The 23,345-nt window shown below is 40.7% G+C and overlaps 2 protein-coding genes across 11 annotated transcripts in view; both read left to right on the forward strand.

The window, feature by feature from the left end:
* eml1 (EMAP like 1) overlaps nt 1–8,552 on the forward strand; it is a 51,860-nt gene extending 43,308 nt beyond the window's left edge. For 6 of the 7 annotated variants that reach the window (XM_065966135.1, XM_065966131.1, XM_065966133.1 and 3 more), the window contains 16 exons: nt 54–203; nt 724–793; nt 932–1,042; nt 1,139–1,234; nt 1,348–1,482; nt 1,643–1,742; nt 1,959–2,110; nt 2,564–2,689; nt 2,899–3,030; nt 3,553–3,620; nt 3,786–3,874; nt 4,081–4,178; nt 4,537–4,624; nt 5,512–5,607; nt 5,703–5,833; nt 5,948–8,552. In XM_065966135.1, coding sequence (XP_065822207.1) covers nt 54–203; nt 724–793; nt 932–1,042; nt 1,139–1,234; nt 1,348–1,482; nt 1,643–1,742; nt 1,959–2,110; nt 2,564–2,689; nt 2,899–3,030; nt 3,553–3,620; nt 3,786–3,874; nt 4,081–4,178; nt 4,537–4,624; nt 5,512–5,607; nt 5,703–5,833; nt 5,948–6,073 — 1,768 coding nt within the window. In that variant the 3' untranslated portion in view covers nt 6,074–8,552. The remainder of the gene's footprint in view (nt 1–53; nt 204–723; nt 794–931; nt 1,043–1,138; nt 1,235–1,347; nt 1,483–1,642; nt 1,743–1,958; nt 2,111–2,563; nt 2,690–2,898; nt 3,031–3,552; nt 3,621–3,785; nt 3,875–4,080; nt 4,179–4,536; nt 4,625–5,511; nt 5,608–5,702; nt 5,834–5,947) is intronic. The other variant, XM_065966132.1, reaches the window with a different exon arrangement.
* Nucleotides 8,553–9,198: 646 nt separating this feature from the next.
* Nucleotides 9,199–23,345, forward strand: part of evla (Enah/Vasp-like a) — a 39,511-nt gene continuing 25,364 nt past the window's right edge. The window contains exon 1 of one of the 4 annotated variants that reach the window (XM_065966251.1): nt 9,199–9,629. In XM_065966251.1, the coding sequence (XP_065822323.1) occupies nt 9,625–9,629 (5 nt within the window). In that variant the 5' untranslated portion in view covers nt 9,199–9,624. Of the gene's footprint in view, nt 9,630–14,142; nt 14,419–19,843; nt 20,310–23,345 lie in introns of those variants that run through there. The other 3 variants (XM_065966250.1, XM_029280466.2, XM_065966252.1) reach the window with 3 other exon arrangements.

Below are 23,345 nucleotides of genomic sequence, written 5' to 3' on the forward strand. Positions count from 1 at the left end.
ATTACTTCTACTTTTGAATTTGTTGTGTATTCCTTGACTCACATAATGTCTAGTTATGGTTACCGTGGTCGAGACTGTCGCTCCAACCTCTACTTGCTGCCCACTGGAGAAACTGTGTATTTCATCGCCTCAGTAGTCGTCCTGTTCAACGTGGACGAGCAGCTGCAGAGACACTACACAGGACACACAGACGACATCAAATGGTGAGAGACACTCTGGAGTCTGGGTGTCAAATCACAGGCTGTTCAGTTTCTTTTTTTTTTTAAAGTCCTGCAGAATAACAATATACAGTGAGGGAAAGTAGCTGTTAGACATGGGTACCTTTCTTTGCTTTTAGCATCAAATTTCTGCAGAAGCATAAAAGTATCAGTGGGTGAAGGTGAGCAATTAAAATTAAGGTAACCTTGAAAAAAGATACCGTGATTGCACACTCTGAGTTTAATAAAAGTTCAAATTTGATAACTGATCAAAGTATTGAGTGTTAGAGCTTCACACAACCTGTGAGTTGATCCTGTACTGTTTCATTCCCCCCTCATATTAATATGAACTCAGGCAGGTTTGCAGACATGCGGTAGCTCCAGTGAAACTCATTCATAGCTTTTAAAACCCTTATTCACCAGATGAGGCCTTTCATGTATGTCATCTTTATTCATGCTCTCCATTTGATGTTGAAAAGCTTTTAACTGGTTTCATGTCTGTTTTCCTCGTCTTTCTTTAAACCAGCCTGGCAGTCCACCCTGATAAAATCACCATAGCAACCGGGCAGGTGGCAGGAACCTCTTCAGATGGTAAAGTGAGTGAGGTCTCTTATGTATATTTCAGCATTTCAAATAGTTTTTTGCTGAGTTTTCAGTCTTCAATCTGACATCACATCATACTGATGCTGCCTCTTTCCTTCTCAACGTTTGTGGGTCATTTTTTTTTGTGGCAGCAGCTGGCTCCTCATGTCCGTGTGTGGGACTCCGTCAGCCTCAACACTCTGCATGTTCTGGGCTCAGGATTCTTTGACCGAGCTCTGGTCTGCCTCGCTTTCTCCAAGTCGGTAAGGAAACAACATAAACTAATGTAAGCTAAGGAGAATTTCTGATCTTGTTGTGAATGTTTTTTGATGAGTTAAGTATCTTTTTCTGTACATCAGAACGGAGGAAACACACTGTGTGTCGTAGACGATTCTAATGACCACGTGCTCTCCGTGTGGGATTGGCAGAGAGAGGACAGACTGGCTGAGGTCAAGGTATGTATGTGTGTTAAATATACAAATGGTGACATAACCTTAAATCCTGCTTTAATGGGGTTTTTTTTGTTTTAAAAAGCTCAAAGATTCTTCTTTTATGTGTTTGTGTTCAGTGCTCCAATGAGTCGGTGTTTGCTGCAGACTTTCACCCGACAGACAGCAACATCATAGTGACCTGTGGGAAGTCCCATCTGTACTTCTGGAGCCTGGAGAAAGGAACACTGGTCAAAAAACAAGGCCTGTTTGAGGTTAGAGACCAACCACTTTCCCACTTAGAAGGTCAAACACCATGAACTACCATCATATGATACAGAGGCATACATTTTTACCTTTTAAATATGTCCATATATGGACAATCAATGATAGTTTGCAGAAATAAAACAGTGTGTGTTCTTGTGCTTTTTGCAGAAACAGGAGAAGCCCAAGTTTGTGTTGTGCGTGACCTTTGCAGAAAATGGAGACACCATCACTGGGGACTCAAGTGGGAACATCCTGGTGTGGGGAAAAGGCACGTTTATTTATTTATTAGTTCATTTAACCTTTCTTTTACAGAGTTGTCTGGTGAGAGAGGACAATAAAGGCAAAAACATACCCTTTTATTCCCTGAGGTATCTGTTTATTTACCTGTCTGTCTGTCTGTCTGTTAATCTGCCCTCCTCAAACAGCCGACCTTTATGTCAGACATTCTCCAACTGAACCTTCTCATCCCATCCTTGTCACGCAGGCACTAATCGCATCAGCCACGTCATCCCAGGAGCTCACGAGGGCAGCATCTTCACTCTGTGCATGCTGAGGAACGGAACGCTGGTGTCTGGAGGGAAAGACCGCAGACTGGTGTCCTGGGACAGCGGCTACCAGCAGATACAAACGGTGGAGGTAAGGAAAAGTTCAACAGCACCAAAAGAGCACATTTTCTAAGGCTACTTTTTTATGTCATAACATATTAAAGATATGAAATATAGAAACATGAGGTTCAGCATCCTGATGATCCTAACATATATATATATATTTTGATATTTTGATAAACAGTTAAATTCCATATCCAGCCCCTGCTTTTGAAGTAGCTTTTGGTTGCTCATATTAGCCTGAAATTGCTCTCCAGCCTGAGGCTTCATACTTTGCATTCTGAATACTGCACCAAATCATAAATATTACAGAGCATGAGATGGGTTTAAACCTTAAATGAGATTCATGGATATTTATGATCGTGAGAATTATGGATCGTTCATGTCTTATTTGCTTTAAGGAGACCACATTATTCTGAACTAAACACGAGTTAGTCTCGCAGATGTCTGATTCCAGGTTGTGAACATTATATTTCTTCCACAGGTGCCGGAGTTGTTCGGTCCAATCCGGACCATAGCGGAGGGTAGAGGCGAGTCTGTGCTCATCGGGACCACCAAGCACTTTGTTCTGCAGGGCAGTTTGGATGGAGATTTCATACCGATAACACAGGTAGATACATAAAAACATACAATGGTACTTCAATACATGGCTGAAACAAAGCTCCAGTTTTATTATAGGGAAATTCTCAAGCCTCTAATTGACGTGTTTCAGCTCTACACTGATGTTGTTTATGCACTGGACTGATTTAAAGTCACATTTGAAAGGCTGTGATGTTGTAGCAGAAGAAGAAGAAAAAAAGACTCCCCTCTTCTCCGCAGGGTCACACTGATGAGTTGTGGGGTCTGGCTGTTCACCCTGGGAAGCCTCAGTTCCTCACCTGTGGCTTCGACAGGCAGGTCTGCCTGTGGGACTCCAGCTCCCATCAGCTCATCTGGACTAAGAGCATGGAGGTAAGTTAAGTCAACGTCGCCCTCTAGGGCCAGTCATGGGAATTACACAGAAAACAAACTTTAAGTTCTCATAAAATGTAGATACTGTACTTGCTGTAGGCTCACATTTAGAAACTAAATGGAAACAATTTGAAAATCTATAATATGTAATTAATTTATTTTATGTATATTTGGTTAATTATTGTCTTTTCTTATTAATGTTGACAAAAAAGATCACATCCTGAGTTTTTTTTTTATAACATACAGACCTAATTTGAACAATAGTGTCCTGTCTGATTAGATACTTAGAACTAGAAAGTTCAATTACATAAGGTATTAAAATGATATCTTCTTTATCATGCTGGTACTCTGAGATTGACGGTGATCCCAGAGAAACTTTTCCTCCGTGATGATCGGGAAAACCTTTTTATGTGAAATTATTGACACACATAAAGGACAAGTGTACAAATACTGCAACACAAAGTAAAACCGATAATTAAGCAGATGGAGATTGAAGATATTCTCTTTTTCTGTTCCTGACAGGATTCTGCCCAATCAGCTGGCTTCCACCCGTCTGGAGCTGTGGTTGCTATAGGAACCCAAACTGGCAGGTAGGAACCCCATCATCAGAAAAACACTGACATGGTCAACAGAATTCAAGTGTTAATGTGGTGATACAAAAAGTAAAATATCAGAAAAGGCACCTAAAACACATTGTAAATATTACTAAATTGTTGAATCAGCAGTTATTAAACAGTGTGTCATTGATCGTGCAGGTGGCTGGTGTTGGACACTGACTCCAAAGATCTCGTCACAGTTCACACAGACGGGAATGAACAGCTCTCTGTTATGAGCTTTGGACCTGGTATGAAGAGTGAAGTTTTTACAGTCTACTTTCTCTTTTTTATTCATATTAATAAACAAATGTTAATTTTTTTTTTTTTTTGTATTAAAGTATAATATTGTTGACACCAGGAAACCTACAACTTAAATTATGATCCCAAATTTGCAAACCTAATGGTCTGTGATTTCATGACCAATGATCTTCCTGTCTCCTTTGATTTTATTTAGACGGTAACTTCCTGGCCATCGGTTCCCACGACAACTACATCTATATCTATGCTGTGGCAGAAAATGGGAGGAAGTACAGCCGAGTGGGGAAGTGTTCGGTGAGCACCTGTATTTATAATCCCCCTCTCATCCGTGGCTCTTTTTATTTTTGGTTCCACCCTGCGTCAGCTTTATATTTAGTTCTTTCCTCAGCGTCTATATTTGGCTCTCAGCTCTGTGAACCTTGTCCTCACTGTGTGTCTAAAGAGAAGCTGTGAAATCATTAATGGCAACAGACTGAATCATACGGGGCTGTGTTTTTGTGAATATAATGATTAAGGGTTGATGTATTTAATCCTATTCAAATTTATGGGATTATTTGTGGTGCTTGAAATTTGATTCTGCCTCGTCTGCAGTAATGTTGTAAAGTGTGTCTTATAAAGAAATCAAACTTTCTCCTTTCGTGTCATTTCTCAGGGTCACTCTAGCTTCATCACTCATCTGGACTGGTCAGTGGACTCCCAGTACCTGGTTTCAAATTCAGGGGACTACGAGATACTGTATTGTAAGTATAACCACTGTCATCCTCTCGCAGTCTTTTTTTTTATTTGGATGGTTTCTGACTGCTCTATATATAAAGGGTATAAAACATGTGCCTCAGTTAAATTTAACAAATGGAAATGGTTAAAACTCTATCATGTTAAATCAATGAAAATATGTAAATGTATATATACTTGACCAAATTATTATTAATTCTAAATTTACCTTGTATGTATGCAACATAATCAAAAAAATACATTATTCTTTTTTTTGTACTTCATAGAGAAAGGAAAAAAAAGAACCCTTGAACAGAAAATCTTTGTTGCAGCTTGTATTTTTTGTGTTTGTGTAGAAAGTTATCGCTGAGAACTGCTGATTGAGAAAATATGCTTTCAAGTCCTTTAATGCACCATTTAAAGTTACCTCTTACATTGTTTTACATGCCACCCAATAAGCCGGAGTCCCGTTATATACAGTTATAAGAAGAGTTTTTAGCCACTAGGGTATATTACAATAGAATTCGAATTTAAAAAAAAACAGTTCTTGTTGCTATCACATAAAAATTAAACTCTTATTAGCACACTGGTTTTCAGATTCAAACATCTACAAGTTGCTGCATAAAGAATGATCTGAAGTTTTCATGTACTTAAGTTATTGATGGTAAAAAATCAGGAATTCTTTATTAGCTCAAACATAAAATCATCATGATTTCGATGAATTTTCCATCAAGGGTGATGAAGTCAGTTTTTATAAACCAGCTGTCACTTTTTATTACATAACATTTATTAATCCGACAGTTTTATCCAAATACAATACTATAGTAATAATTGTACTCATACAATAATACTTTTTCAACCATGTGATTAAAATACAGACGCTGTAATAGTCGTTTGTTTGTGTGTATTTCCCCAGGGATCCCATCAGTGTGTAAACAGGTGGTCAGTGTGGAGACCACCAGAGACATCGAGTGGGCCACCTACACCTGCACTCTGAGCTTTCACGTCTTTGGTAAATGACATCTTCCTTCCTCTCACTCCTCAGGTGTGTGTTTTAACTGTCCATTCAACATGCGGTATATGTTTCCATCACTCTTTCCTCCGCAGGCTTGTGGCCCGACGGCTCAGATGGCACCGACATCAACGCCGCCTGCAGGTCCAACGATAAGAGCCTGCTGGTTACTGGGGACGACTTTGGGAAAGTTCATTTGTTCTCACACCCCTGCTCACAGTTCAGAGTAAGATTGTGTAAACTGTTTTGCAACATTTACATCTCAGGGATTTAAAGAAAGAGTTTCATTTCAAGTGAAACATGAGACATGGATTTAATTTGATTTTTGACTTCTTTTCAGGCTCCCAGCCATGTTTACGGCGCCCACAGCAGCCATGTAACCAACGTGAACTTCCTGTATGATGACAGCTACCTGGTGTCGACCGGAGGGAAGGACATGAGCGTGATGCAGTGGAGGATAGTCTGAGGGAGCAGACAGAAACGTACACTCTATTTACGTCTGTTTCTTACAGCTGCCTCTTACTGGGCCTGAGAGCCAGAAGAGGCAAACTGAACTGCACTAACATGAAGCGAACCAAACTTAAATTAATTCAGACTCTAAAAACAAAAAGGTGGAGCTGCCTGAACTGAAGAGGACCCTGAGGTTTGCTTCCTGAGATGAACTGTCGGAGCTGTAATGGGCAGTTGTGTGAAATACAAAAAAAAAAAAACCTGAACTTTTCTGCTTTTCTTTACTCACGCTACATGTAAAATACTCTCACCTACCTTTACCTACACACCAATGACATGAAACAAAACAGATCCAACAATTCCAATCCACCTAAACAGAACCAAAGGCTCTGATTTTCAGACTGCATCGAGCAGCTCTTGTGTCGTGCACACTGCTGCCACAGATAGCGGACTAAAGGATTCATTTTCAGAATGAATATCACTCATCCAAGAGCATAAGAACAAAAACTGTGTACAGAAAGAAAACTGTTTCTTTTATGTTTTATTTAACAACTCAGGAAAGCACTAGTGGAGCAGGTTAACATTGACATATCAGAACAAGCCCTAAACATATCTCACTACTACATTTTAGGAATATTAAGATTTTGTAGGACATAATTAAAAAAATAAATCCAGTCAGATTCCTTTATCCATCTCAGTGTTTGGATTTTACCTGTTCTTGCAACATTATCTTAACATTTCCTACATTTATTGTGCTTCCTGGTCTTGAAAAAAGACACCTTTTCTATTATTTATTGACCGCAAGTTTAATCCTTCACTGCCAATTTTAGTTCCCTTTTGTCTTCCCAACAAAAAAAATCCCTTTTGAGACACTGATGTGTAAATAAACTGAGAAGCTTGAAACTGATTTGAGGTTTGGGTGAATCTACAGTATTTGAAACTGTTTCAGAGTTTTGGAATGAGTTGTTGTATCTTATTTGCCTTGATTTGCCAGGGAAGTAAAAATGAAGCATGTTTGGGTTTTTTTCTTTTTTTAATGATGTGAAGCCTTCAAATCTGTATCTATATGCATTTACTACAAGATGAGTGAAGGAAAGAGAAGGCTGAGACCATTACACTGTAACTATTTACGTCCGATGTGCACCATCAGATACTTTTTAGTGAACTGAACCTTTTCAGGTGTTTTTATTTTTTAACTTAAATGCACTGCTTCTGCCTTTTTAACACACAGCAGGTCCATTCACCTACAGTACAGTAGAACAAGAAAATCATCATTTAGCACTTACTGGAGCTTTTCATGAGCTGGTGATGATAACTTTCAACTTTTTGTAAGCACGACACACTCCCCATCAAATGGTTGACAATAAGCCAATTAACACACATACACGTTTACTGACGATTGCTTTGATTTGGTTTCAGCAACTGCCATTGATATAAGGAAATCCGTTGTTGTTGTTAAAGTTGCATGATTTATAGTTTCCTTGCAAGGAAAAAAAACACTGAAATCTTCTAACAGCAGTGATATAAAGTCAACTTTCTGCAGGGTGATTGTAACATGATCTGTCTTATCACTAAACACTTGAGGCTACAGAATACCACTGAAACATTAAACATTTGTCTGAATTTAAATGCAAAATCAAATCCCTTTGAGGCTGTGTCTTGTGTTTTCCACTTGATGACATTTTACTTCATTTTCTTTCTTTTCATTAACCTGGTATCAGTATCTGTCCCGGGTGATCGCATAAGACCTGGACAGCCTAAAGTACTGCTGAACAGGATTAAGATCTGATCACACAGGCTGCATACAGAGGTCGTCTTTTCATTTGTTGGGCAGTGTAAACCAGAGACTGTATATTAAGATGGACAGAGAAACAGTTTCTTGGGAGTGAGGCCAACATTTTGATTTTTTTTTTAGAGCTCCCACTGCTGACAAGCTGGACCATTGGTCACAAACCCCCGCCTCTTCCATTTTAACAGACGGGATATGGGTCAAATTATAAAATCCATGTCAAATAAAAATAATTTCACACAGTCATTGGACTTTTCATAAACATGAGTGTCTGCTCCAAAACAACACAAAAATCTTTGCTGCTGTGAACTGAATAGACTTGATATTTTATATGTAATTGAAATGTGTGCATCAATTCCACGGTTCCACCAACCAGCTCTCAGTATTGGCTCCAAATTGCGTCACCAGTGCAACATGTCAGCACCTGTCGCAGGGTCACTTTTGCATCATTTTACGCAATGGAAGGAAAAGGAGACGCACTGTCCATGTTAATTAACATGCCATGGGACACATTAAGGAGCGCCTACTCTCCCTGTTTCAATGGCAACAATCGTGTGGAGTAACAGATCACTCTGCTCTCATGTTTGACTCATTTATCATTTCTTTGCTGTGTGTCATGGAACTTTTTATTTTTCAAATTTCTCATTTCATTCCACCAGGTGAAGACGAAATATATGCATTAAAGTGAGGTGTGCACCAAAATACAGATCTTGTTTGTATTGGTTCAATTTTTAATTTACATTTTTAATAAGGGACCCCACCCCTAAAGCCCCACCTTGGGGGCTTGTTTGTTGGGGCTAGTCCATTTTCTAGTAGCCTACATTGAGGTGAAGTGTGATCCACTCCTCAGTGGGAGGAGCTCAGCCCCCCCCCCCCCTGCTGGGATTTGAACTCAGGAACAATCTGCTCCCCACTCTTTATTTTCATTGTAGGACTGGTTGAGTTGATGAAGCAAAAAAAAAATACAAATCTGTAGTAAATTTTTACTTTTTCCTACATTAGGGCTTGTTTGACTTGGTTGACATATGTACGGGGGGGGGGGGGGGGGGGGGGGCTGTATAGAAAAGCACACCACTCCTTTCGTGATTGACTTCTCTGACTTTCAAAGTAAAACACAATCGGGTCACCTTGAAGCAGGACATCACAACGAAAGCTTCTTTTGATTATAACACACTGGATATGAGTACGCCCTAATGGTCGGCATTCTGGTAGTTTCTGAATAGATATGAGGGGGGGGGGGGGAGAGAGAGAGAGAGAGAGGGGCGTCAGCGAGCTGCACGTCAGCGTCTTCCCCGCAGGTGGGCAGCATCGAGCCGGTCTTCTCCCCCACCTCCCCTCCTCCTCCTCCTCCTCCTCCTCCTCCTCCTCTGCCTCCACAACGCAGTATTAGCATTTCCCCCAAATCTCTCCTCCTCAACCAAAACACTCCGAATGGGAAGAAAATATGGCATGAAGGAGGCGGCGGGTCAACACCACCGTATACCGTCTTTTACAGAGCGCGAGCACCGGCTGAACATGGACTTAAGGATAGGCAGCGGCGCGCGAGGAGGGAGCACAAAGCGGATGGCAGACAGCGCTCGTGTTGTCGCTTAGCGTTTCTGCAACACGACTCATCACCCGCCTGTGTTACATCTCCACGGAGGCGGACAAGGGACTTAGGGAGGAAGATTATTCGAGCCGCCCTTGTACTGTATAGAACGAAAGAAATAAGCGGGCTGCCGGTCCCTTTCATTAAACTCATCGGTGCCATCATCCGCGCTTGAATTAAAGACAAGAAAATGAGGTAAGCGGCGGGCAGCAACACGCGCTCATGACAGATGCGCAGGGACACTCATCCCCTTTTGCCTCCAGTCTAAATTTACATTTACAGGTTTGTTTGGTTTAAGTAAATATTACAGCTGATAATGAATTGAAGCAGCGTAGAGTCATTTTCCCACATATAGGGGCTGTATTATGAGCATATTGCGGCCCACCCATCGGGCCTCAGCCTCATATCACTGTCCTTTACCGTTTTCTTTACAATGCTAATACGCAAGACGAATAATGTACATTAGCTGTGATGTTCCCCCCCCCTCCCCTTTTTTAAGCCCTCTATTGTCAACGCCGGACCCACCCAGTGTGTCCAATGCAGGACCTAAGCCAGGCTAATGTTGTCATGGAAACGACAGCATCATGTATTTATGCCATAGTTTCTGCCCATAAGCCAAACGGCGCACCTGGCGAAATTAAAGCGCTGGTTCGATGTGGCACCGGTCAGACTGGCCACAGGTGGGGGGGTGGGTGAGGGCCCAGTTAATAGGAGTAGGTGGAGGGTGTTTATTCTGGTGGTTGCCAGGCAGGTTACCAGACCCCCACCCCCCTCTCCTGACACACATAGGCCTACACACACACACACACACACACACACACACACACACACACACACACACACACACACACACACACACACACATAGGCCTACACACACAAATAAGCCTACTCCATGACAGATCCAGTCATGCATGTATGGAAAATGTGTCTCATGTTTAAATCCTCATTCTATATCCGTGGTTGCAGACGGTATTTTGAGCCTTTTCCTGATTATCCTGGTATGCAGAATGCACCGAGGCCCAAATCATCTCCAGGCAGCAGAGTGTCTGTATTCTGTTCTATTTATGAAACACTCCTTTTACATTTCTTCCCTCCTGCTGCTGCCTTTCGTTTGACTCCTCTGTGTCTCCATAGATGCAGCCTGCACCATTCTGTTTTATGGCTTCAGATTCACCCTGACAGCTCCCCTCGGATACACTGCACTCTATGGGCTTTTACTGTAGCTGCCGGTGTTTTGTGTGCATGTGCATGTGTAAGAGTGAGACTGTCTGGGTGTGTAGTTGTGATGCTACTCCTTTCAGAGAGGAAAAGGAGACAGGGGGAAAAAAAAGCTAAAAAAAATAAAATAAAAGTAGACCTAGATGGTCTCACAACTGGATGTCTTGTTCACTACATCTCCTGAACTGAATAAATCAGCCCTCTCCTGTAACCTCACACAACCCAAAGCCAGCAGCTGAATGATTTCGCCCTCAGACAGTAAACATGTAAGATTCATATCTCAGAGTCCACTTCAGTGAACATGCTGTTTCCTCTTTTCCTTTAAGCTGCCTCGGTCCTGTTCTGCTAGTTTGTTTTAGCCGGAGGCAGATCTGTTCTTTGACTCAAGCCCAAAAGAGAAGTCTTAAATCTCCACATAGCAGCAACAAGGTGACCTGAAGATTCTTCTGCAGGGTCGAGAAAAAAAAATTCAATGAGATTATTTGTTCAGCATCACTGCATCCTTTGCTGCTTTTGTGCATGAAGAATGTGTCCGTGTGTGTTTCTGCACTTACGTGAGTGTGAGCTATTTTTAGTCTGGTAACGGTAGTACCTTCATTATGGGATGCTCTCTCTCTCTCTCTCTCTTGTCTCCTTGTCAGACTGGCTCCTGTCATGTGTTCATGTTTGTGTGTGTTTTTTTTATGTGTGTGTGTGTGTGAGTGAGAGAGAGAGAGAGAGACAGTGTAAGTGGGCAGAAAGCGAGGCGTCCTCTCTGTACTATTAACGCAGGATGATTTCTGACGCGCCTGTTATGGTGACTCATCGTAGGAAAGGTAGAATGAGCGAGTGCAGCCAGTGGAAGGTAAAACGCTGAGTTATGCATCTTACTGCAGGCGGCTGCTGATCAGAGAGCAGCTCCACGTGAGCCAGCGTCCCCACACACAGCCACAACAGTCACATTCTATGGGTTTTCATCGGCAGCGATACCACAGTATTATCCAAACTTCTCAGGGAGCGTCAGTAGAGGCAGGAGAAATTAAAAGCACGGTCTTTCCTAACTAAATAATTTGTACTTTTTCTTGTTTTTATTTTCTGAAAAAAACAACAACATGATTTTTCATTAGAAGATTTGAAATAACAGAAGAAGCCACAGTTCTCAGACACAAATAAACCAGTATTAGTTGCTCCAGACATTTAATGCTGGAGCCAGTATTGATAACAATGTCTGAAGACTGTATCTACTTGATTGATTGCCATAAAAGATACAATTCTAAGACATTCATTGTCCCCAAGATGTTGTTCAGTGAATACTTTTGTGATCCTCAGACTTTTCTTCTTTCTCCCTGAAGCTTTTCTGTTCATTAACCAACGTCCAAGGGTTTGTTATCCTCCATCCAATCGGAGCAACTAAACCTGTGCTGTAGCAGTAGGCTACCAGGATAAGTTGTTAGGCTGTCATCCAGTTTAACATCCGCTTTCACACTCGCACAAAACTCCTGAAAACTTCCTGATGTTTGTTTTTTTCATGAGAGAGCTGCATGTGTAAACGCAAAACAGCGGAACTTTTTCTTTAAATTTTACCCAGACTTTTTCCCTTCCAGTAAATTTTCTGCATGACGTCAGCAGGAAAATTCACCGCAAGTGAGAGGGGGTGGTGACGTTTATATCCTGCAACCAGCACACAACCATAGACTTCATGCGTGCGACCAGTGCGATCTCTGTGTGCGTAATGAACACAGCTTCATTATCTTCCTTTTAACCAGTATGTTATTTTTCGCTGTTTTGTTAATATTGTAATTGTGTCAAAATACAGATGGCATTGATATTAAGGCAGAATTGTCATTTTAGCGTCCGAAGTGGACTCTGTTGCTTCGTCTGTCTCTTCCGCGGTGTGAGCTGCATGTGTGAACAACCAACTCGGCAGGATTTCAGCAGAGGTCTTTCTGAAATTTTCCAGAGTGCGTAGGCTTAGTCAAATTATCGGCTCTTAAGCTATAGGGATATGTTGGTCAGAATATTTCAAGGGTAAATTAAGACAGCACGTACCAAGTCAAATTGCATCAACTAAGACAACAGTGGATTATCTAACAATAGAATACATGCAGACTTCAAAATTAAAAAAATTATCTAGATCAGTGGTTCTCAATTAACTGGGACATTGGTCTCACACTTTTTATTATTGAGAGGGAAAGAAGAGTGAAGATAGGAAAGCAGACAGGAAATATTTCTTGTGCATACTTTTAATCCAAAATTCTTTTTTTGTGAATAACATCAACGTTATATCGCTTCAAACTCCCCCCCCCCCAAACTATTCAAGAAGGACATTTAAAAAAAAAAGGTCATTTTCAGCTGATATGGTTATAACCTACATTCATTTTAAAGCTGTGATAGTCGATAACTGGTAAACACTCATTCTCATGTCCGTTTAATTCCTCAGCTTGTTTTCTTGTCTTTCAAAGTGAATACCATGTGACCCTCCCGTGTCTCTGTCTCTGCATCATAAAGTAAACATACTGTTACCACAAACCATTAAAACATAATCTGGTAATTTTTCCAGCACATCCCATATACATACACAAGCTTTGTTTTGCTGGAGCTTTGATGATGAATCTGCATCATGTGTCCATTTGGCCTAATGGAGGTCAAGCAGACCGTATCAGATGACCTCCGCCTAGTGGAAGTATTTACAGCTAAAAGAGGCATCTTTTCTTTCTCTCTCTCTCTCTGCCTTTTGATCCTACAGATTCCTACTGTTTAACCCCATTTTAGCATTGTACTCACTGATTTTGGATGCATATCCTGCGTTTTTTTGTCATCTTTTTTTGTCTTCTTTTCTTGTCTTGTGTTTCACTGATTTTCAGGCTCAATTTTTTTTTTTTTTTTTTTTATATATTTTTTAACGCCTCAAAGCCTATCTGTTAGTAGCCGAGCGTACTCTTTGTTTCCCACACCTCAGCTTGCCTTGGCAAAGGAGCTTACATTCTAAGTTAGCTTTAGCCAGATGGACCACTCATTGAGGACACATTCTGATAAAAAAAAAAAAAAACATGAAAGCCACAAATGCTGCTCTAGATAAAATAAACACTTTGTTGTAAGAGTTTGAGCTAATTATAAATTCTGTTCCTCCAGTGCATTTCATTTCAGCCTTGTTATATTGTGTCCTTTCATGAAAGCTGAGCTGAGTGAACAAACCTGCTGTGTGCTTTCCCACCCCGTACTTAATTGGTGATTAGGCTTGTGGCTTAGATGCATTTCTTGTTAAATTCAGCTACTGTAGAACCTATTCAAAGCTTTCCTGAAAATCTTCACGATAAAAAGGCGGGTTGTAAAAGCTCTCCTGTTTCCTATGTTGGCTAACGTGTAATTTCCATCCATTGGAAATGATTCCTTGGAGGTTAAAAGACAGCACTCCAATCCTCAGAACGGAGAGAGATGACTGGTCTACTCTGGTCACATGTTCTTCTCTCTCTCTCCCTCTCTTGCATTCCCTCACTCTTTTGCAACACTCCTCATCTCTCTCCCTCACTCGCTCCTTTCCTCCCACTCGTTCTCTCTCTCTTTCTGTCTCAGTCTTCTGTCCGCTCTGTTGGTGTGTTGGATTTTTTGAAACCTTTTTTAGAGGATGTAAAGAAACCTTAAGTACAGCATGTGTACCGCTCTCTCCTCTCAGGCTGACACTTCCCCCTCTCCTCCATAATCTCCCCTTTTTATACCTCCTTTCATCCTTTGCGTGAGTATCGGACTGTCCTCGTCGGCAACATGTATTCACTGGATGATTTTGGGTAAGGAAACATGACCTCTTTCTCTGTCATATTTTGTCGGTTTTCTAGTGTTGTTGAAAGGTAAAAATTGGCTTTGGACTGTGCGGTTAAGATGTTGCTTCTCCTCTCTCTGGTGTTTCTGTTTAAAGCCTGGCTCAGCTTTCAGAATGCAGAATCTGTTTGCTTCTTCTAACAGGATTTGTATGCCACTGCAAAGAAAAAACAAGTGGCTTGAGTTGGAGAGGAATCCAGGAAAAGTGGGAGAGGAAAATCTCCTCTAGTGGTTGCTGACTTTCTCTCGTGTGTCTCCTTCTTTCCACTCGTCTGTCTGTGTTTTCTCTGGAGCCAGCTGTTAGCTCAGAAGCCTGATTGGTTACCCTTTAGCATATCTTTCATTGGTTCACCCTTTTTTTTTTTTTTTTACCCTGGGAAGAAGGAACGAGTTGTCTGTCAGCTCAGCTGCTGCTCTCCGTCGTTCACAGGATAGATCCCATCTGACTCGTTGCATGTGTGAGAAAGGAAGGCAGGAAGAAAGGGATAGAGAGCGCTAATCTCTGAATGGCTGATGAGTTGGACTATCAAAAGCCAGATGAATCACGAAGAGAGGGGTCCCTTGTAATAATATGGCCTCTGCAGATTACAGCCGGACATGGTGATTTGTGGAAGCTCAAATACAGATGTGCAGCCGAGTGGGGCAGATGAGATAACTTCAGAGATTTACGCTTGACTTCATGCACTCTAGTAATCTAGAGTAAAGTACAGTGCAGAGGAGAAACTCTCTGCCTCTGGTTTACAGTATGTTCTTTATCTATGAGGATCTGCTCACACCGGCATGGTCACTCAGATTATCATGAAGCAAAATGTAAAAAAAAAAAAAAAAAAAAAAAAAAAGTGTATTTAGACATATAACTGCATAGTATTCATGTTTCAGTTTAATTCACTGTAATTTCACTGAAGACTAACATTTTCTTTAAAATCTTAATCTGGCCCATCCTGAGATCAGCTCCTCCCTTTCAGATGTCGTTTCTCTGGCTGTTTTTTTTTTTTTGACAGCTACATCTTTTTAGAGAGCTGACGAATCCTGGAAAGATCAGCGAATGACATTTGACACAAAGGAAGCACAATTCTCCCGGCTTATATGATGCTACACTGACTCAGAAATAACAGTATTGTATAAGACTTTGACAGGTTTAACACTGAATCTGTATTTTTGTCTGTGTATCCCGGGATGTATTGTCCTCCTAAATGGAAGTGGTGTTCCCCTTTAAGGATCAGGATTAGTGATGGGACGCGGACTAGGGACGGCTGAGGAAGGTGGAGTGAGGAGGAGAAGCAGAGGTGGGGGAGGGGCGGTGTAAAAGAGGGGGTTGCTATCCATATTGTACTGTATGTGTTTGTGACAATTAGCCTGAGGGCCAACTGGCATCTATAGCAGTTTGTAATTAATAAGTGATGTCATCAGTGGGGTCGATATGCTGATTTCAATCTGGTAGGCTTCAAGGCTGTGTGTTGTTGAAATGTAACCAACCAGTTTATTTTGAGAGAGATTCCATATCAACCTTTTGTCAAATAATAGCTTGGTTTATTAAAATGTGTTGATACAAAACCAATATCTTTACTTCATCTTAAAGGTATATTACAGCTTGTAATGTTCTGGGTGAGTCTTAAAAGCCTCAATATGAGTAATAATTATATTTTTCTACCTTTTAAAATATATGTTTCTAGGACAACTCAGGAGAAAGAACCCCAAAAACCCCTAAAATGTTTTGGTATGCCACTTTGAGTTCTTGATCTTATACACCTGTCAAAACAACTAAGGTCTAACAACTTAGCTTTGTTGAGCTAGCTAGTCCAACAACAGAAACCTCCATCATTGTCACAAAGGATAATACAAAGGAAGTTAGTTGTTGAAATACTTTCTGTTTGATAGACATTCATGAACAAAACGTAATCAGTGACCTTTAAGGGGTATAACACAGTTGAAGGGAAGTTTTAACAATATATTTTCCAGATAATGGTCTTAAGTCTGTTTGTGCAGTTACTCTTTGTCTTAGATTTTAAGCTTCTCTGTGTGACACAAAGGGATTTGTGGGAAAATATCTGTGGAAATAAAAAACAATAATGATTTTAAGTCTTCTCACATGAAGGCTGAATGCATCTCCTGACCTTATCTCTGGCAGGTCAGCCTTTTAAGTAGAGAAAGAACGGGATCAAGCCCACTTGTCACTGTCACATGTTTGATAGTGATCTTTCTCCTTTCAATGGTTAGCATTGCCTGTTAGCATTTTCTAAATGTTAGTAAGGGGCAGTGCCTCCCCCCCCCTTCAGGCATCTCAGAGCCTGCCACACATTGAACTTGTTAACATTTGCTCAGCCTGTCACAGAAATGTCTTCTGGTCTGTAGCTGGACACTCCAAACTTTACAGGAGCAAATGGTAATTTAGCCTGGCATAAATGTGACTGTGAAAACAGATCACTGTGGACAGGCGTTCCAGTTCAACCAGTGTTGACTGTAAAAAAAATATTCTAGTCACATCCAGTCAATTTTGCCCTTTATAGTTTTACTCTCGTTTAAGTTGTTTTCTCTCTTTAAATGTATTTGATTAGCCAGATACTAATAAAATTCACACTTATGGGAACATTTAACTGCACCATCAGTACAGTACTTTAACTACTTTCATGTCATCCTGATGATAACACTGACATACTTTGAATTCAGGACTTTAACTTGTAGTGGAGTACTTTCACAGTGTGGTAAGAGATTTATTACACTATCACCTGGCATGAACGTTAATACAGAGTGCTACAGATTTAAGCCATCAAACAGCTTTCTATCCATGTTTATCAAGGGAAGCATGATCCTTTAAGGGTTACAAGTGTTTTGATACCGCATAGTTGGTCACTCACTGCTTGTTCAGGCTATCGTCAGCTCATTATCACTCACCATCACGTCGGCTCATGCTCTCTCCTTCCCTCTGCTTCACACACACTCACTCACACGCACACACACACACACACACCTCACAAACACACCACACACACCCGTCCTGCTCTCTGCCTGGCATTGCACGAACAAACATCTTGCATTTGACAGTGAGGTGAAAATATCATATTTAATATGTGACGAACCACCACTTACATTTTAGTCCTGCCTCATCTCGTCTCATTAACAAAAGCCAAACATGCTTTTCATCAAGCTGACCAAGTGCCATACCACACTCTGCTCCACTGTCTGTTGTGACATAAAAAGCTCTGCGCCACGGCAAGTGAATTAATTGCGCAACACAACAAATCGATGTTCAAATACGGTGCCGGTACTTTTAATAATAGATTTGAGTGATTTCGTTGTTGCAGCCCTAATCGATAGTATCCAAAAGTACTCTAACTGAAGCTTAAAAAAATACAGATCTTCAATCATATTTTGACCAGAAGCTGCCATGAGTTAGAGAGAGAGAGAGAGAAGTGGTGGTACACTCAAATTTACAGGTTGTCAAATACTGACATTTCTCAAGTCCATTTGGCGATCTCATAGAGACGCCTAAGTTCCAGTTATGTCTCCTGCACACAGCCACATTTTCAAATTTCACTATTTGGGCAATTTAGACAGTTCAAAATATGCAAGTTTGGATAATTAAAAAAATTCATCATGAGTGAGTTACTTCTATTTTTCTTGCCATGGTATTGAACAAGTATCTGTTTATTTTTAATAGTATCATATAGAGGAATCAGCTAATCAAAACATGATTTTCTTCAGCATACTGAACTGTTCTGACCCATGGCAGTGTGACTTGTTTCTGTTGTTTGCTGTCACTGCGACATATGAGGTCAGCTATTAGTGTGGAGGTCAAAGATCAGAGAGTAATATTCTGTCATCCTCACACTCTAGTTCTGTCAGTCCTAGGACTGCGTGTGTGCGTGCGCGTGCCGTGTGTGTGTGTATCTAAGTGGATCTCAAGCCATTTTCACATATGCTGGAGGACCGCTCCGGACATTCTCCCGACCTAGCCGTTCACATATGCTCCTCACAGCGGGGGACTTTCCCTGTCAGAGGGGAGGGGGGGGGGGGGCGGGGGATTTCCTGAGGTAAGACGTAACGTAAATAAACAACGCGGAAGTAACGGCCGAAGCAACAGAGTCCAATACTCGACGTTATAATGAGAATATTTGCCTTTATATCAATCAATGTGTAATCCAATGGAATGACAACATCAACAAAAGAGAGGAGAACAACAAACTGATGAACAGAAAACATAATGCAGCCGTTTAGTTACGTGCACGGAGATCGTAGTGGTCGCGTGCAGAACCTTTAGGCAGTCACTGTATATAAACGTCATTCTCTTCCCATTGGCTCGAGTTGAAATCTCCGGAGTATATGCTGCCGCGTTCAGACATCAGCTCACTCGGACTTTCTGCGGAAAAAAATACTAGGGGTCTGGCCGGAGAAACTCCGGGTAAAGTCCGCCAAAATCTCCAGAGTTTTTCAGGAGATTTCCGTATGTGTGAAAAGGGTTTCAGTGGGAGGTTCCAGATTGCAGGTTCTCCCTGTAATGTAATGCTTTATTACTCTTACTGCAGTTGTTGCTGCAGATGTTTTATATATTAATCTTACAAAAGAACACATTTTTAAAAAAGATTTTAAAGAATTGTGTATAAGATGTTAGGAGAAAATTGCCAAAGAAAGAACATTTTTATTTACTGTGCCAGCGAGACTGTGCACAGCTACAGTAGAGCTTTGCACAAAATGCCAATATCAGCACGCCAACTTGCTGATGAAACAACTTCATCATGCAGATTTTGAGCATTTTCAATGCTTCCTGTGGGCAGGATCTGAGTTAAGCATTTTTTTCACTCTAAGATACTAACGAGCCAAATAGCACCCAGTCTCTAAATGCATTGGCTAACTTCTTCTAAGGAGATAACGAAGTCATTTGGATAAATCTTAAACTGACTGATCAAAGGGTTACAGTGCTAGCCCGGCTAAATATAAGCGTTTCAGTGCTTTCAGGTTCAAATGAATCTGGACTACACTTTGATAAAACCCCTCCAGCTGATGATAAAACTAACTTCTCTCTTGTGACGCGAATTCTGACTGAGTGTTAGCTATAGTAATTAACTAACTGGATATTAATGGACTCTCAGCATGCACTCACAGACTCACCCAGTTAATGTGTGTTTGTACACGTTAGTGTATAATCACCAGTTACATGATGTGTCCTCTGAGGCAGAGGGCATCCAGATCAATAAGAACTGACCACAGTATGGACCACTGGCTGTTAATATAGGCTCTGCTTAATACTGGGTGGCTATGGCAACAACAGGCTGGAACCAAATGGTGGGGGCTGGAGCCAAATGGTGGGGGGTAACAGTGTGTGAGGAGGGGTAGAAGCTGTTTGAGTCGGATATGAGGTAATCTCCCTTGGGCAATGAGTACGGCAATAGTACAGAGGTTCACACACACACACACACACACACACACACACACACATGCTCATCTGTTATGCGCCCAGACAACAGGCTGGTCAATGACTTCATCCCTGCCAGTCTGTCCGTCATTCATCTCTTTGTTGCCGGTTGGATTCTGGATGCAGCAGTACAGGAATTTAAACCTGAAGGATTTAATTCAAATTTTGGGCTTTTTTAAATGGATCTCTTTTTGTGTTAATTGTGCAGCCCTGCACCTCTGTTTGTAATTTATATTTCAGGCTTTCAGCTGGAGGATTGTACAGCTTTTAATGAATTCTAGCTTCAAGGTAGCGGAGCCGCACAAGCTGGGTTTTGTTTCATAGATTGTTGCTGCTGTTTTTGTTTCTCTGTTTACCAAAAATGGACATACAACGGGTCCAAGTGCTGCGTTACTGCCTCCCTCAGAGCGTCAGTGACTCAGGGTTGTTTTACAACCACATCTCTGCCAGGTTTGTACTGACTCCTTGTTAGAGTGAGTGTGTGTGTGTGTGTGTGTGTGTGTCTGTGCTTGTATACCTCCAGAATTTATTAGTGTTAGTGATGTAACTTACAGGCAGAAAGAAAGTGAAAGTGAAGATGTTTTAAATGAAGGAAGTTGTAGTTCACAATTTGTCTATTTTTGTAGTCTTGATCACAGCCTGCAGAGACGTCTTGTGATGTTACAGCAGCACAGACAGTCAAATCTTTCCCTGTTGTATTTTAATCAGTGCTAAAATACTAATCTGTAATCTTAAGCTGGCCTCAACAAACCGTGGTCAAACCCAGAATTTAGGTTATTTTGGATTAGTAACTGTGTGAGGGCAACTTAATTTATCACAAAGCTGAAAAAAACAACAGTTCTTTGTTAGTATCTTGTGTTTAATTAAGTGTCAGATGTTGGCTGCTGATTATTTTGATAATCCTTTTTTTTTTTTTTTCTTTCCTCACGCCTGGTCGCATCTTTTCAGTCAAAGTGGGAGATGCTGCCAGAGCAATGCAGCTCTCTGTTTGAGCGCTACACCGAGCATCTTCTTTTATTCTGAACACTCACAGCCTTACATAGCGGGACTCTGAATAGCAGGGGTTCAGCTCTGGCTGTATACATGTTTAATTCACATTAGTATTGAAGACAGCATGGCTTCTGGCTAAAATTGCTGCCTTTCAGGCCAGTGCCCTTCTCTTGATGCACTCAATCTCTGTTTTCTGCTAAGAGAGCAAATATGGAAGATACGAAAGAGAGGTAGAAAGGGGAGCGAGGTTTAGTTGCTGCTGATGCTTCTTTGTCCCAAATGAGAATTGCAGGATCAAACAGCTCTGTTGGCTGGCTTTTTATCTTGAGGGAGGGGAAGAAGGGATGGGGGGGGGGGGGTAATTAAAAAAATAACAATAATGTTTTTTTGGGGCAGCTAATGCTTAAAACTGACCAGAGACCAGTCTCTGTGTATCCCACAACCTGCCTGGCTGTGTAAACCTGATATTAAGAAGCTGTGATGTTAGCTTCCATGCAGCTGTATAGCCAGACACATCGTTATCTCATACAACCCCGATTTTTAAAATGTACACTAATTCTTCATGAAGAACAAGACAAACAAAAAACTTCAGAAAAACCTCTTGCAGAAATGGTGTCAAGTCTCATTTTTTCAAACTATTTATTAAATAATTTCTAATTTCACCTTTATTTTACCAGGAGGTTCAATTAAGGTCATAAATGTATTTTACGAGAAGCCAGACCAAGATTGATTTACTCATTCATTGATATCTTTATTGTAAATAAATGAATACAATAAACTTAGATAAATAACTCAACAAGGTAAACCAGAACATTTATTCAATATTCAACACAAGTAGTTCATGTTAAAAGTTGGATGAGTTTTACACTTGTGTCTTTCTAACCCATATTTTTAAATCCCCGCCCTTAACAGAGGATTTTTGAACACCGCTTTCATTCTTCTATTTTTTTCTATAAACCTCTTAATGAAAATGTGTTAGATGAAGTTATACATGATGCTACACACCCCCTAATCCACCTTGCAAAGACATGGCAGTGCAAAGACATAGACATTACAGAGAAGCAGAATGACAAAACTGAAAGTAAATGAACTACACGCCATAAAATCCTACACTAAATCAAAATTCAGTGTAAGCCCAATATTAACATGGATTTCGCTGACATACTTTTTTAATGTTTTTTTGCTTCTTTGTTGAATGAAATGGACAATTCTTATATTTCTGCGATCATGTTGTAGTGCCAGTACGTCAGATTACATGTATTTCAGTGTATTGTAATACAAATGCAGCACACATGCAGGGAATTGCGGTATATAGGTCATGCTTTTTCTGCTGCTGCTGCTGTGTGGATGAATTGAAACTAGCAGCACTGCGTTCTGTTATATCATGAGACTGAGCTTTTTGCACAAAACAACTGGGACATTTAGCTAAGACCATAAGCACATTAATGTGGTTTGCATTAATACCATTAAGTCTGCAGTTTTCTGCTCTGTCTCTGCCCCTCTCTCTCTCTCTCTCTCTCTCTTTCTGCCATTTGGGGCTTAATTGTAGCTCTTTCTGTAGTATTGCTCTGTGCTTTGTGGATCATTGGGTCAGGGGTTAGATAAACACTCTACGTTTATCAGTTATCACAATCTGGACAACACGATGGATCAGGGATGTTGAAGCTTTGCTGACATTGTATAGATTATGAGACTCTCAACCACTGTGCCAGTGCATGGTAGAATTATTGTTGCTGTGATGCATTAGTGGAGGGGATGGAGAAATTTGTATCCCATTGAAGCTTAGTTTTATAGTCTTTGAATCCTTATTATTCTGGCTTTAACCATATTTACTGTGAGTCACATTTTTACATTGTTTAGTACTAATACCTCACAAAGAAAGTCTGTTACATATTCATACTTTCAGCTGAAATACAAATGGCAAATTTCACAGAGAATTTAGCTCTCTATGGAAGAAAGAATATTTTGTAACTCTTAAAATGAATCACGTTGTTGCATACTGAATATGAATGTTAAAAAATACCAAACTTAAAGGAATATTTTGTCATTCTGAAAAAATATGATTATTTACCCTTTAGCCTAGAGCGATAGCTTTGATCTGTTTGTAATTTAAATATTTAGCTAATGCCCACAGCCAGTAAGCTAAGCCAGTGTCTCACGTAGCTCACGGCAATACTGTGTTCAATGCTAAAATGCTAATGCTCAGGAAGTATACTTATTACGATGTTTACTTTCTTTGCATGTTGGCCACAGTATATTGTCATTATGTTTTACTGTAGCCATAAACAGTTTGCTTTTATAAACTCCAGACAGTATCAGGGCAATCGGATCAGAAAATGTGTCAATATAACTCATCATTCATGAAGCGCATAATAAGAGGTGATCCATGTTAGACCGACCAACAGAAAATACTCCCTTTGGTTGAGGTGAGGGGTGAGTAGAGAATGCAGAAGAAGGACTTATTCATGACTGTTATTGTGTTCATATACTACAGGA

The sequence above is a fragment of the Labrus bergylta genome, chromosome 18 (assembly GCF_963930695.1).
Source record: "Labrus bergylta chromosome 18, fLabBer1.1, whole genome shotgun sequence".
NCBI classification, from domain to species: Eukaryota; Metazoa; Chordata; class Actinopteri; order Labriformes; family Labridae; genus Labrus; species Labrus bergylta.